Raw genomic sequence first — 16582 nt, 5'->3', positions numbered from 1 at the left:
AGGCCCTTTATAGCTTGTTGTTCGGTATGGGGCCTTTTATAGCTTGTTGTTTGGTGTGAGCCAAGGCTCCGTGTTGAAGGCCGTACTTTAACCTATAATGGTTTACTTTTTAAATGGTTATTTGGATGGAGAGTTGTCTCATTGGCACTCACACCACATCTTCCTATATCTATGAAGTCATATGGAGGTAATGTATGTTAAGCAGGGAGATTTTAACACTATCAAAGTTCCTGCTTCTTTTGGAGTTCATGCTATTTCATTTGTGTTTTTTTTTACCTTGATTTCATTGATCTATAACATTTTAGCATTGATAAACTGGTTGCCACTAATTTCCTCTTTTTTTTGGGTAAATGTATGCTTGGTCCATAAAGTGCCATATGAGCCTCAGAAAACCTCATCTTAGAAGAAAATATGATACAATGCAAAACCTTGAATCTAAATACATGTACTAGCATCTTGTTTTAAATAATTAAAAATGTAAAAAAAAATAAATTGTTTTCCATCACTTTTACTTTAACTACCGTATACAAGTTTTATAAACATACCATTTTTTCTATTGTGCACAAAATTTCCTTCATATTCTGAGCTGTCAGGGAATTCCATGATTCCTCGTCCATGCATTTCACCTTTTAAAAATTGTCCTTTGTATTTACATTTTGTTTCTGAAAAAAACTTAAATCCTGTGCCAGTAATCTCCCCTTGGTTAAATTGTCCTTCATAATAGGTTCCATCTTTTAACAGTAATTTACCAAATCCTAAAAAAAAAATATACATGTATAGATATATACACAAAAAGAGTCAGTATAATTTAATGCTTGACACTAAGCTGCACAAGTATGCACATATTGAGATGTCTGCTTTACAAATCATGCTTGAATTTAATGTTTATAGATCAATGTTTTACAATATACATTAAGGGATGACATTAAAAAATCAATGAAGGATAAAAAACTTAATTCAAATAGTTTGGGGCATGGGGGTCAAAATTGCTGCAAGTTTTGTTTAATTGACCTCAATTTTATATATATCCTTCTTGGTCAATCAATTTTTCCAAAATTAAGTTAAGAGGGGTAGGGGGGTGAGTGAAGTTTTTTATCCTACATTAAACTTATGATGTCGTCCCTTAATGTAGTTAACTTTTTGGAAATCCATGAAAATTAGGTCATGATTATACTTTCTATGAAAACTGTGTAATCCCAAAAAAATTAAAGAGTCCCCTTACCTTGACCTCCTTTTCCTGATTCATTGGTCAACTTCATGAAAATAAGGTCAAGGTAAGGTTAAACCTGCCAGATTATGGAGTGGGGATAAAACTACAAAAGGAATATTTAACAATCTCTTTGTTTCACAAATTAATAAAAGGGTAAATAAGTACATATAAATATTTACCATGCTTCTTTCCTTTCACCCATTCTCCTTCATATTTAAAATATTGGTTTTCAAACACATATACACCATGTCCTGAAAAATAAAATAAATTGCTTAAACGTTAATGGCAAAGATCTAATCTGAAAAGCAGAAGTACAGTAAAATAAAATCTGTCAATCTGTGCACATGAGATTCCAACACTCACACCCGCAAAGTTGAAAGGGATTAATATAAGTTGCAAAACTTATTTCCCAATCCACTAAAAATAAATATGATTAAACTAAACTAAATATGAGATTTCATCAATTATCTAACACACCCCTCTTCTAGTTAGGGTAAAGGATAGTTTAGTATAACTTAATATAGATTAAGACCCCTAAAGTAAAAGAAGGCAAGTCTTTTAGATCAAGCATAAAATTAATATTGTCAATAATCTATGAAAATGAGGTCAATGTTATATATTAAAACCCTGCCATATATGTATCCTTTTAATCATCATTACTTTTTAGATCCATCTTTTTTTTTTCAAACAACAAATCATTTCTTTTTTTTAATACATTCTGTAAATTCAGAAATTTTTGTCATGCTTTTATTAATGCAAAACAGTGACAGCATCAAGTTTCATTAGCCTTTTTTCCTTCAATAACAGTACCTTATTAACCAATCAAAATACATATCTAATCAGAAAGAGAAGAGGATTGACTAATTCATTGGTGAATTCTTTCAGTCAAATTAGCACAATAAGGCTACATTTTGTATATTGAGATGAGAGCTATTTCAAATATTATAATAAGACCATTTTTTTAAAATCAGACAAAAAATATTTTAATTTACTAATAATTCAGTTTAAGGAGGGGTCATTCTTGTATTTCATTTAAAGATTATGAGTTTGACTGTCCCTTTGGTATCTTTCGTCCCTCTTTTATTGAGGTATGGTGCCTTATAGAAATGTTTCTCTCAATAACACTGCAAATTAAAGAACAAACTATGTAAAAAAATAAGCACATCTACATATTAGTGTCAATTGGACATGCATGATTAGCTTACAAGTGCTATTTCTTTGTTATTTAATTGACAATTAAGCATGTTATTCAATCTTTAAAAGGTGATACATAACTATTTCACAAGTAAAACTTAATTCTTAATCCGGAATTATTTAGAAATGAATACCTAATTATGACATGTTTGATAATATATGTAATATTTGTAAAAGGGGATCGCTCATTTTTTATCTTGTTTCTTATCATGACATATTGAAATTTTGCATTAGAATCTTAGGAAATTATTAATTTATTAAACACAATCATATGAAATTATTGGTAATAAAAAATACATCATCATGTTTTATTAACAATTTAAGGGTACATCTTAGGGACTAGGCTTATAAAAAAGTAGGTCACTTTGACCTATATTTATATATTTACTATTTTAACTGATGAATGGATCGATCTTGATTGTTACAGCCAGTGCAATATAGAATCTTCCTTTTAAAGTAGATGTAGATGTAAAGTAGTCTGACATACAATCTCTTCATAAAAATCAAATAGTCATGTAACTTTGAAGATGCAAAGAGCAAGAATTTGTGTCTATAAGACAGCTATGACATGACTTGCTCACATTACACATTTCAATATTGAAGGAACCTATAAATTAGGGTCAAAGGTCCAAATAACGTTCTCATTCAAAACAACATGAGCACTAGGTTTCAAGCTGATATGACTAAAAGTTTGTGGAAAACTACATGTACCATAACCAAAACAGTTTCAATCATAAAAAATACAATCAAAGATCAATGATTTAAGCAAGTGTTATCAACATTGTAAACAGAAATAAGTCCTAAAAAAATAACATCAATTTTGATTTGTTTTGCAGAGAATTAAATTTTGCTTACCTGTCCCAAGTTTGGGAAATGGATTAATACTAAATGGTTTCCTCTCAGAATTTACTCTCTTAATTTTCTTGGTATGAATTTTAGGTAAGACATATTCGTCCACACTAAGTCTGCGTATTATAAGCGTAGGTTGTTGATTAGATGACATATTTATAAGTGCATCATGATCACGGTAAAGTGCTAGAACTGATGTCATTATGGAATTAATATAAAACCAACGTTAAACCATTGCACATATCTCCACAGACGACATTGTGGCGCAAAGGAAACAAAATATATTAATATCTATGTATATCCTAACATTGATCTGCTTAGTCTTGTTCAATGCAGTGAAAAAAAGATTACCTCAAAACATAATTCATAATCCAAAATTAAATCTAATAAGGTCCTATACAACAAGCACTGATTTAAAAATTTAATATTATATATATTAGTCCTGTTCTATATCCAATGTACTTTTATCTATAACAGTTTTTATTTTATATTAATATTCGTGTTGAAAAAGTATTTAATTTCTTTGGCAGTAAATGATATATGGTTCACAGGTACATAATGAAATATAATAAAGTCCATATTTGTAATCAAATGAGGATTTAACTAGGATATGAGAGTAGGTAATGGGGCTCCATAATATCTACATAAAGTCTTCTTTGTTAATATTACCAAAACCTCATATTTTTTTATATTCTTGGGTCTTAGACTCATGAAACTGTTAAAACTGAAGACAAAAAAATAAAAGTTTTGTTGTCTGTTGAGCAATGTTGAAAGTACTTAATTTTTTTTAATCAAAATATCTTTCGATGGAATACTCAGTATATTTCCAATGAAGAGAATTTTTTTTTTTATTGAAATAAACATGCCAGGTATCAATCTCAATAATTTAAACATCTTGATATATTTTCAAGTTAGACTCGTATATATATATATATATATATATATTTATAAGAATTATTTTTCGTTGTATATTGGGACAAAGCCTCTGCATGCGGGAATTTCTCGCTACATTGAAGACCTGTTGCTGACCTTCTACAGTTGTCTGTTCTTTGGTCGGGTTGTTGTCTCTTTGACACATTCCCCATTTCCATTTTCAATTTTATAATCCAAAATAAATCATTCGAATTAACAAATAACTCAAAACATTTCAAGATTATTTTTAGGAGGAGTCATAAAAATTGAATAACAAGCACAAAGTTAATACTAAATATATACATGTAAGTTTTTTTATAAAATGTATGGGTCTAAAAAAGGACTTTATATTAGAACCTCCATCATTTAACTGACATGTTGATGTGTTAACCTTCTCCTAATGACCCTCCAAAATGTTGAAAGTTTAATCAGGTATTATGATAATATTGACTAAATTATGCTAACCTTTGTCATCATTCCCATTTCTATATGAAAGACATTTAATCTTTTTTAACACTTTTGTCCCGTTTACAAATGATTTTCCTCTTATCGCAGAGTAATTAAACACTGCAGTACTTACATTACAATTTTTGCCATTTAAATCATAACAACGATATTGACTTATTGTGATTCAGGTCAATAATATTGCCTTTTCTCCTCATTTTTGAAGGACAGGATAAGATGAAGATTTATACTTATATTGTAAAATATTGATCTTTAAAATAATGAAGTCATCTGACTTTCTTTATAAAATAACAGGTGAACAAAAACATTTTACAAAGTGTGAATACAGAAAAAGTTGACGACATTATATCAAGAGTCTTTAAACATTCTTATAAAAAATTCCTATCAAAAAGCTTTTAGTAAATTCAATTCTAATACTGGATGAATAGTTATATACATGTACATGTATTTAAATTCCAGGACCAGCATGGGTGCATTATTACTATAAAGCCAAGTTCAGATGTATCCTGCTAAAAACCTGAAGAAAATCATATACCTGGCCATTGTGTTTAAGAGAACATAAGTATTTGGTAAACAGGAAGTTGCATCAAGCTTACATCCTAATTTCAGGAAGCTCTGGTTCATAATTCTTTAGGAAAGTGTGACACATATTTCCTGGGATAGAGAAAGGAACAGATGGAAAAACATGCAGAAAATTTAGTTCATGAAAGCCAAATGGGACCCTGTTAAAAACCTGAAAAGAATCATATACCTAACCATTGTGATTAAGAGAACATAAGTATTTGGTAAACAGGAGGTAACTGATGAATGGTAAACATGAAAACACACCAGACCAATATAACTTATTTACATCAAGCTTTATAGATCCAAATTTCAGGAAGCTCTGGTTCATAATTATATTTAATGAAATGGAGGGAGGAACAGATGGAAAAATAGAGAGAAAAGTAAGGACAAGTGCAAACCAGAATACCCCTCCTTTTGAAGCAAGAGTATAAAAATGGGTTTTAATATCAATAGAAGGCATTAACCTCTATCAGAAAGCTATCAATATTGTCGTCATGCGACTTAAATTTGTGGATCCTGTAATGCTAATCATTTTTTGCTTTTAAATTTTCTGTTTATCTTTAACAAGGAACATGTATATAACAGCTTTCAATATCAAGGCCAAAAAAGGTAAAATGGGAAAAAGTGTCATTTATGATTGTCAAGTGACATAGTCTTGTCCATAATATTATGTCTTAACTTAAAAGAACTTGGATCATCATGACCAATAGTAAGTCTTGGATACCAAAAACATATGTTATGTCTTAACTTAAAAGAACTTGGGTCATCATGACCAATAGTAAGTCTTGGATACCAAACACATATGTTATGTCTTAACTTAAAAGAACTTGGGTCATCATGACCAATAGTAAGTCTTGGATACCAAACACATATATTATGTCTTAACTTAAAAGAACTTGGGTCATCATGACCAATAGTAAGTCTTGGATACCAAACACATATGTTATGTCTTAACTTAAAAGAACTTGGGTCATCGTGACCAATAGTAAGTCTTGGATACCAAACACATATGTTATGTCTTAACTTAAAAGAACTTGGGTCATCATGACCAATAGTAAGTCTTGGATACCAAACACATATATTATGTCTTAACTTAAAAGAACTTGGGTCATCATGACCAATAGTAAGTCTTGGATACCAAACACATATATTATGTCTTAACTTAAAAGAACTTGGGTCATCATGACCAATAGTAAGTCTTGGATACCAAACACATATGTTATGTCTTAACTTAAAAGAACTTGGGTCATCATGACCAATAGTAAGTCTTGGATACCAAACACATATGTTATGTCTTAACTTAAAAGAACTTGGGTCATCATGACCAATAGTAAGTCTTGGATACCAAACACATATGTTATGTCTTAACTTAAAAGAACTTGGGTCATCATGAACAATAGTAAGTCTTGGATACCAAACACATATGTTATGTCTTAACTTAAAAGAACTTGGGTCATCATGACCAATAGTAAGTCTAGGATACCAAACACATATGTTATGTCTTAACTTAAAAGAACTTGGGTCATCATGACCAATAGTAAGTCTTGGATACCAAACACATATGTTATGTCTTAACTTAAAAGAACTTGGGTCATCATGACCAATAGTAAGTCTTGGATACCAAACACATATGTTATGTCTTAACTTAAAAGAACTTGGTCATCATGACCAATAGTAAGTCTTGGATACCAAACACATATGTTATGTCTTAACTTAAAAGAACTTGGGTCATCATGACCAATAGTAAGTCTTGGATACCAAACACATATATTATGTCTTAACTTAAAAGAACTTGGGTCATCATGACCAATAGTAAGTCTTGGATACCAAACACATATGTTATGTCTTAACTTAAAAGAACTTGGGTCATCGTGACCAATAGTAAGTCTTGGATACCAAACACATATGTTATGTCTTAACTTAAAAGAACTTGGGTCATCATGACCAATAGTAAGTCTTGGATACCAAACACATATGTTATGTCTTAACTTAAAAGAACTTGGGTCATCATGACCAATAGTAAGTCTTGGATACCAAACACATATGTTATGTCTTAACTTAAAAGAACTTGGGTCATCATGACCAATAGTAAGTCTTGGATACCAAACACATATGTTATGTCTTAACTTAAAAGAACTTGGGTCATCATGACCAATAGTAAGTCTTGGATACCAAACACATATGTTATGTCTTAACTTAAAAGAACTTCGGTCATCATGACCAATAGGAAGTCTTGGATACCAAACACATATGTTATGTCTTAACTTAAAAGAACTTGGGTCATCATGACCAATAGTAAGTCTTGGATACCAAACACATATATTATGTCTTAACTTAAAAGAACTTGGGTCATCATGACCAATAGTAAGTCTTGGATACCAAACACATATATTATGTCTTAACTTAAAAGAACTTGGGTCATCATGACCAATAGTAAGTCTTGGATACCAAACACATATATTATGTCTTAACTTAAAAGAACTTGGGTCATCATGACCAATAGTAAGTCTTGGATACCAAACACATATATTATGTCTTAACTTAAAAGAACTTGGGTCATCATGACCAATAGTAAGTCTTGGATACCAAACACATATATTATGTCTTAACTTAAAAGAACTTGGGTCATCATGACCAATAGTAAGTCTTGGATACCAACTACATATATTATGTCTTAACTTAAAAGAACTTGGGTCATCATGACCAATAGTAAGTCTTGGATACCAACTACATATATTATGTCTTAACTTAAAAGAACTTGGGTCATCATGACCAATAGTAAGTCTTGGATACCAAACACATATGTTATGTCTTAACTTAAAAGAACTTGGGTCATCATGACCAATAGTAAGTCTTGGATACCAAACACATATGTTATGTCTTAACTTAAAAGAACTTGGGTCATCATGACCAATAGTAAGTCTTGGATACCAAACACATATGTTATGTCTTAACTTAAAAGAACTTGGGTCATCATGACCAATAGTAAGTCTTGGATACCAAACACATATGTTATGTCTTAACTTAAAAGAACTTGGGTCATCATGACCAATAGTAAGTCTTGGATACCAACTACATATATTATGTCTTAACTTAAAAGAACTTGGGTCATCATGACCAATAGTAAGTCTTGGATACCAAACACATATATTATGTCTTAACTTAAAAGAACTTGGGTCATCATGACCAATAGTAAGTCTTGGATACCAAACACATATGTTATGTCTTAACTTAAAAGAACTTGGGTCATCATGACCAATAGTAAGTCTTGGATACCAAACACATATATTATGTCTTAACTTAAAAGAACTTGGGTCATCATGACCAATAGTAAGTCTTGGATACCAAACACATATATTATGTCTTAACTTAAAAGAACTTGGGTCATCATGACCAATAGTAAGTCTTGGATACCAAACACATATGTTATGTCTTAACTTAAAAGAACTTGGGTCATCATGACCAATAGTAAGTCTTGGATACCAAACACATATATTATGTCTTAACTTAAAAGAACTTGGGTCATCATGACCAATAGTAAGTCTTGGATACCAAACACATATATTATGTCTTAACTTAAAAGAACTTGGGTCATCATGACCAATAGTAAGTCTTGGATACCAAACACATATATTATGTCTTAACTTAAAAGAACTTGGGTCATCATGACCAATAGTAAGTCTTGGATACCAAACACATATATTATGTCTTAACTTAAAAGAACTTGGGTCATCATGACCAATAGTAAGTCTTGGATACCAAACACATATAATATGTCTTAACCTTAAAAGAACTTCGGTCATCATGACCAATAGTAAGTCTTGGATACCAAACACATATGTTATGTCTTAACTTAAAAGAACTTGGGTCATCATGACCAATAGTAAGTCTTGGATACCAAACACATATGTTATGTCTTAACTTAAAAGAACTTGGGTCATCATGACCAATAGTAAGTCTTGGATACCAAACACATATGTTATGTCTTAACTTAAAAGAACTTGGGTCATCATGACCAATAGTAAGTCTTGGATACCAAACACATATGTTATGTCTTAACTTAAAAGAACTTGGGTCATCATGACCAATAGTAAGTCTTGGATACCAACTACATACGTTATGGATAAAAGAATTATTGATAAGATTTTTAAACATAATTATTTCAAGCAACAAGCTAGTATCAAAGATTTAAACCTATTGTTCTCTTTGCTAATAATAAATCTACTGGAAGTAATCCTTTTCTCCAATAAATGTGCCATATCATATGCACTCAGTATATATGTCCTGAGAAAGCATGCACCTACACCACTAGTTTAACATTAGACTATGGACTACCGTGCAGCATTACATTTGTCCCAATATACTAGAAAATTGTTATTATTCCTGGGATATTAATTTTTGAAGATTTAGTGAATAGAGGCAAACCATGTATTTAAGTTTCATGGTCTTCAGTTGTATAGACAGGAATAAATGACAAAACAATGATAATACCGGTAAATATCATTGGAACTCTTAAAGTTTTGTCAAACAGGAATATAAACCATAGAAAATAACTGAATCATCGTAGATACTGTAAAATTATCAGCAAATTTACTAGAATACAAACTACAATAAATGGAATTTTTCCAGCATACAGATATTTGGCAGAAGTGATTTGATTAATAAAGTAAATAACAATGAGGATAAAGGCAAACTCAGTGTGAAAGCTATTTCAATTTTTGGTAGGTACTTAAAAGAATGGTCAAACAATGTTTATGTTTATAAATAACTATATATATATATATATATAGCTACCCAATAAGAGTAAACACTCTTAGATTCCCGTATAAATAAATATGTGGCCCTTTGGAAATTTCAGAATTACAATGTTTTTACCTATGAAAGCCTTAATCATAGTTTTGATTCTTTGCACCCATGAATAAAGGTTCTTCAACAGAGACTGAATTGAATATATTCATCACATTTGAGTATTAGCGAATTCGACAAAAACCAAACTATTTTTACTTCCATTTGTATTTTTTTTTAATATACATCAACAGTGTGACAGTATTGTGTGTAGTTGTGCATGACAATGGATGTACAACATGAGATATATCAATAAAACTTATAATACTACTGTAAATTCAAAAATTATTGCGTGCATTTATTATAATTGTGATTTCATCATTTTAGACTTAAATGTGATTTTCATTTTTACAATTTTGAGAAAAATCCTGTTTAATTCATATACAAAATTTCAAATGCAAATTTAAATTATTGTGTTAACAACTCTGTCTCATTTTTCACAATAACAAAAACTTTGCAATAATTTCTGAATTTACAGTATATTTTGTATAACTAAATGCCCCAAGGAGAAAATAGTCTTTCAGGGGTCTTAATTCCTATAAAAATTATATACTGATGATATTGATCATGTTCACTTTAAATATTAGTAAATCTTGCAACGCTGAACTTTTTTTGTGTTTGCAGATTATTATCTATCTACTAAAGTTTGCAAAAACATAAAAAGGGATAAAAAATTCATAAATAAACTGTTATAATAGAGATATATCTCGCCTTCTTGTAATTTCATCTTTAACTTATCTTACCACAAACTAATACATGTTAACTAAGCAAAAGATTCCATAGACAATGACTGAAGGATTGGGGCCAAATATTCTCCATAAAATTGAGATGTGCTATTGCCTAACAACTGAATATCAATTTTCATTGGCTTACCACTCACAGTTCCCTTTTGAACTGACCAAATCACAAACTAAAACATGAAAACTACACCAAATTTAAGAAGTCAATTGACTGTGACTAAGGGAACTAGGCCAAATAATCTATTGAAATGCCGACGCTGCAGGAAACAGCATACCTATGTCTCACTTTTTGACTCTGTCAAGGCAAGACAAAAAAGTATTTGAAGGGCAATAACTTCTATAAAGAATTCAATGATAATTTCAGCTATGTTGTTTTATTTGTTAATCTTTTCAATTTGACTCCAATTTATTTTTATCTATTTGTGTATATATATATAGGTTCTGCAAAAAAACACTAGAATGGGTAACATAAGTCTTTCAGGAGCGACATCTCCATTAAGGTGACAAGTGAATATTTCCTCAGTTTGAAAAAAAATAGAGATCTGGTATGGTGTGCAGTAAAAATTTAGCTTTTTATTTTCTCTATAAAAAAAGGGTAAAATTGTCTTTCAAGGGCAATAACTCCTATAAGGACTCACATGTTGATTTGGAGTATATTGACTTTTTTGTACATCTTATCCTGCTGATAATTTTTGTTTGCTACATGTATTATCAGTTTTTTTCTATCTACAACAGTTTCTATACTGTGTGAATACAAAACTGGGTTAAAAAAAAATCAAGGGCAAAAACTACTTTATTAATGGACCACTGACAATTTCAACCATTTTTACTTATTTGTACATTTTATCCTGCTTATTCTTTCAGATGATTACAGTTTCAGCCAAACTAAACCCCATACAAAGCCTCTTTTACTGTTAATTACACCTTCAAAGAGTCTATTTCCAGTCTAATTTGTAGAAAAAAGCCATAGGAAATATTCATCGTTTAAGAACATTAACTCCTGTAGACAGTTAACTCATTAAATTTGTAGATCTATTCTTGCTGGTCATTTTTGCCCGTATATTTATAGTCTCTTAAATTTACTAAGAGTAGGATGATAGCAGAAATTAAAAAAAAAAGAAGATAAAGAACATCATTAAAGGGGAATAACTTGTATAAGCACATGTATTCTAGATGTTGGACAGGTGTGGTCAATATGACCAGAAGGTAAATTATTTATTATTTAGATTCTATAGAAAATTAACAATATTTTCATTTCACCCCTATGACCCCTATGTTTCACTTTTAGCAATAGTGGCCAATTTGCTTGGCAGACAGGATCATCTTGAGTAGACCTGAATTCACACATCCAAACAACAATACAGTCAAGAAAAGACAGTATATTCATTTAAATGGTGAATTCACCAAAAATTCTGAAAATACCACACAATGAATAAAAAGACTGATGCTTACAAATAATAAAGAGAACAAGCCACAAAAAAATATTTACAAATGAGTCATTTTATGTTTATCTTATTACTGACAAATAAAATTGTTTTGGGCAAATGTCTGTGTTCTAAACTAATCATAAAATGTCCTATTCTTTTTGCTAGGATTTTAAATGTATGTAAATAACAGTTACTTCAATTATTTCAATGATGACTTCTAAGAAGGTTTCATAGACCTATGTCCAAAAGGTTTTGTACTTTAACAAACATTGAAAAACATAAAAAATAAAAGAACATCTTTTTAATGAAACAAGACTCATGTTTCAAATCTATTAATACGGTAAAAAAAATTGATATTAATCCCACAAAGACTCAACGATTTGCAATAAATGCAAAAAAAAAATACAAGGTTTCTATTTTTTGCAAAAATAACAACAGGATGTCCTGAAATCACAACAATTAATCTAATGCTAGCTATATACTGTAGAACCCCTAGTTTTTGTGGGGTTAACTTTTCATTTTTTGTGTCTTAATAAGATTTCATGGGGATTTAATTTCATGGATTCCATTAAATGGAAGTGATATTATTATAAATGTTAAATTTTCGTGTTTTTTTTTATTTTGTGGATATATTCTTTCCACAAAATTAAAGAAATTAAATCCTCCACGAAAATTTCTGCTTCTACAGTGGTGTTTATTTTCCCTGCATGGTTATTGACAGTTTGTTTATAGCATGTACATGTACATTTTTACAGCCATTTCTTGATATCACAGATCTGCCTTCAAAATGAACAAGAAAAAGGTTTCACAGAACAAAAGAGATTGTTGTATGCTGTTACAATCTCTGGTCAAATGCCAAGGGTTTTATCTGGCTCTTTGTAAAATTGTCATTTGAAGAGAATTTGAAAAAGATCTCCATATTCTAATTGTTGTGACTTCTAGATGCATCAAATATCATCAGAATGTTATAGAATAGATGTCACATGTAATACTGTCATATATATGCTGTGGTAATTTGTCAACAGAAGAAAAACAAAATACATAAAAATTGAGTTTATTAGTTAAAAGCTTTTTAACACCTATCATGCCTATTACATATAAAAAGCCATCTGTCATGTTGCAAGCTCTACAAAAATCACATGTTAGTTATTATGAAACAAGAATGTGACCATAGTGCACGGATGCCCCAGTCGCACTATCATTTTCCATGTTCAATGGACTGTGAAATTGGGGTCAAAACTTAAATTTGGAATTGAAATTAGAACAATCATACTATAGGGAACATGTGTACTAAGTTTCAAGTTGATATGACTTCAACTTCATCAAAAACTATCTTGACCAAAAACTTTAACCAAAACTTTAACCTGAACTTCGCACTATCATTTTCTATGGTCAGTGGACCGTGAAATTGGGGTCAAAACTTTTAATTCAGCATAAAAATTAGAAAGATCATATACTGGGGAACATGTGTACTAAGTTTCAAGTTGATCAAAAACTACCTTGATCAAAAACTTAAACCTGTAGAGGGACAAACAGACGGACATATGGATAGAGGCACAGACCAGAAAATACAATGCCCCTCTACTATCGTAGGCACATGGGGCATAAAAAAAGCACAAAAACTATGATGGGAAGTAAAATTTAGTAATGAGCTCTGAATCCAAATAAGTATTTGTACTAATAAATTTTTGAAAGAATCAAACAAAAAAAGATGACTGTTGGTTTGTCAACAGACATTTTTAACAGGACAACCTCAAATGTTCAGACCTACATCATGTAGTACTGGTATACTACAATGTACTAGCAGACAGAAGAACAGACCCATGTCTTCTATTCTTACAAAATGTATAGACACTGAGAACAATTTAGATGGTGTTTTCTTTTCTAGCTTGGCTTTGTTCTTGTGTTCATAGATTATTGTTGGTGATCTCAACAAGATTGATTTTCTCGCTAGAGCCTAGTACTGAGTTTAGAAGTCTGAAGACCAATATTGATAATCTGTTTGTTGTTATTTTACCTATATGATACATGTATCATTAATTTCATTGACAACAAGCATGTGTGGCATTAGTTTTAAGCGATAATTTTGCATACATTGTATCACTCTACTCGGCTGAGAAAGGAAATTATCAGTCATTAAGATCAAAGGGAAATTTCACACAATAGCGATTAAAATGCATACATGTATAAAAATGTATATAGAAATATACAAATGGTTAAAAAAAAAAAAACATCTTTGCATTATATTTCCTGTGTTTTATTCTACATTTGCCTACACTATATGCTGATCTCATCAACAAAATCTAAAATAATCAGATAAAAAAATAGGCAAAATATTTATTATTAACATTACAAAAATGTACCAACATACATTTGTAGTAGATTTACTATTTTCAAAATTTTAAAAGTTATCATTGAATTCATTCAAGAATTGCCAGGGGTTAATTTGTAAAATGAATGGGTTAAATGTTTTATTGTCAAAAGTAAAAATAAACTTATGTGAGAGAAAAAACAATGCAAAGGGAAACAACTCTCAACTTTTAATTGGTAAGATTTTCTCATTTATTGAAGCTTAGCTATATAGCTACATACAAGTGTATAATTCCACCTTTGTTTGACCCAATGCATTATAACAGATTATTATTGCATTAAAAGGTTTTTAAAACTAAAATTACAGTTAAATCTCATAATAATTTGTCACAGCAGGCCTAGGGTAATCTGTCTTTCACTGAGATCAATCAACCGTCAAAGATTACATTTGTAGCTGTCATTTCTATAATCCATTTACCCTTTAATTGTAAACACAACAAATAGTTTATCAAAACATAAACTTACACAATCCTTTCAATGAGTAGTTTACTACAACACTTATCACATGTATAAATAATGAACCATAATCAGTCTATTCTTACGTTTTCTTATGATTTGGTCCAAAAATTGGAATACAATTAAAAAAAACAACGAAAAAAGAAAGTGCAATTCAAATAACTTTTTAATCTTTGGTGATAATCAACTTACCAAGCTCGAATCTCATATAAATGCATCCAAAAATAAGCATTAATTAGATGAAATTTAATTATCTCTTTTATTTTGGATTAAAAGACCAAATAAAGTGACTAACGTTAGACAGCTATGTTGATTTGTTAATCGTTGTCATTGAATTCATTACCCTTATACTTTTGCCTTTTGAATAAATATTCAATAACAATAATTCAAGCTTGTGCTAAAAACCCTGGTCACTAGTTGGGAATCTGCAAAACTTGGCAGCTGGCTGGAAAATATACCACACATTTGTTTTTCATTCATTCTATAATATAAATAAGGCCAATAGTTTTCTCGTTGTTAATGTCTGCGTCATTTTGGTCTCTTGTTGACAGTTGTCTCATTGACTACCACAATCATACCACATCTTCTTTTTCATACACACTTGAACTTAACTTAATATGGAAACAGTATAGAATTCTGAAATTTCCAACACATGTTGAGGAAACAGGTGAAAAAGTTTTATTTTATACTGCAATAAATATTTGGGATATATTTAAATCTAAAAGGATGGCTACCCTCCCTCAGTCATAAGGCAATCATGGTTATGTACTTACATAACATTAATTATTTCGTTACTACCCTACAGAATGACGATTATAAATGTGCTGGAAACTTTAAATAGAGCAGGGCATGCCTTCTGTCACGTAAATGACGCCATAAAGGCGTGCCAAATGATGAAATTTTCCGGTGAAAGACATGATTCCAGAAATGACCTATTGGCAGTTAAATTAATAGCGATAAAGTGTATATAAATGTAGAATAAAGTAAGTACAAGGTAAAACATATTTTACAAACCAGGCAAAACAACAATTTAAGGGACTTGGGGTACATTTTAGCTCAAATAGTAAGGTGCTTGTACATGAATCAGAGCATTGCCAAGTTAACAATATATAATGCAAATGATCTGAGCAGAACAATCAAATATATTTATGAATAAACGTAATTATGGTCACAATGATTGACAAAAGTTTTCTTTTTATGAATAATATAAACGATGATAATTTAAAAATTAAAGCCCATGGGCATGACGGGCCATGTCGAGTATGAAAAGTGTTGGTACGTTTAACCAAACTGATAGACAAATATGTTATAAGTCGACAAGCTTGTATTAACAAACCATTTCTAAGTGCTTTGTGCTTTTCTCCAAAATATGTATGACTTCTAAAAAGTGCTCGTGCTGGTGGTACATGTGTCGCCATGTTGTTTTCTTTGACAACACTACTCGGAATACAATCGTCATCATCTGGCTGTAAGAAGGATCCAATACGTTCCGAGAAACTTAAAGTGGTATATCTGAATACCGTATAATAATAAAATAAATAAATGGTATT

The 16582-nt window shown here is 30.5% G+C and overlaps 1 protein-coding gene across 32 annotated transcripts in view; it reads right to left on the bottom strand.

The window, feature by feature from the left end:
* Positions 1 to 16509, bottom strand: part of LOC134722107 (MORN repeat-containing protein 1-like) — a 40988-nt gene extending 24479 nt beyond the window's left edge. For 7 of the 32 annotated variants that reach the window (XM_063585603.1, XM_063585602.1, XM_063585608.1 and 4 more), the window contains exons 1-3: positions 3260 to 3583; positions 1390 to 1461; positions 546 to 755 (exon numbers count right to left, since the gene is read on the bottom strand). In XM_063585603.1, the coding sequence (XP_063441673.1) occupies positions 546 to 755; positions 1390 to 1461; positions 3260 to 3455 (478 nt within the window). In that variant the 5' untranslated portion in view covers positions 3456 to 3583. Of the gene's footprint in view, positions 1 to 545; positions 756 to 1389; positions 1462 to 3259; positions 3588 to 16368 lie in introns of those variants that run through there. The other 25 variants (XM_063585595.1, XM_063585598.1, XM_063585612.1 and 22 more) reach the window with 8 other exon arrangements.
* Between the last annotated feature and the right edge of the window lie 73 nt (positions 16510 to 16582).

Source organism: Mytilus trossulus, chromosome 6 (assembly GCF_036588685.1).
Source record: "Mytilus trossulus isolate FHL-02 chromosome 6, PNRI_Mtr1.1.1.hap1, whole genome shotgun sequence".
In the NCBI taxonomy this organism is placed as follows: Eukaryota; Metazoa; Mollusca; class Bivalvia; order Mytilida; family Mytilidae; genus Mytilus; species Mytilus trossulus.
This window is presented reverse-complemented; position numbering and strand designations above follow the sequence as displayed.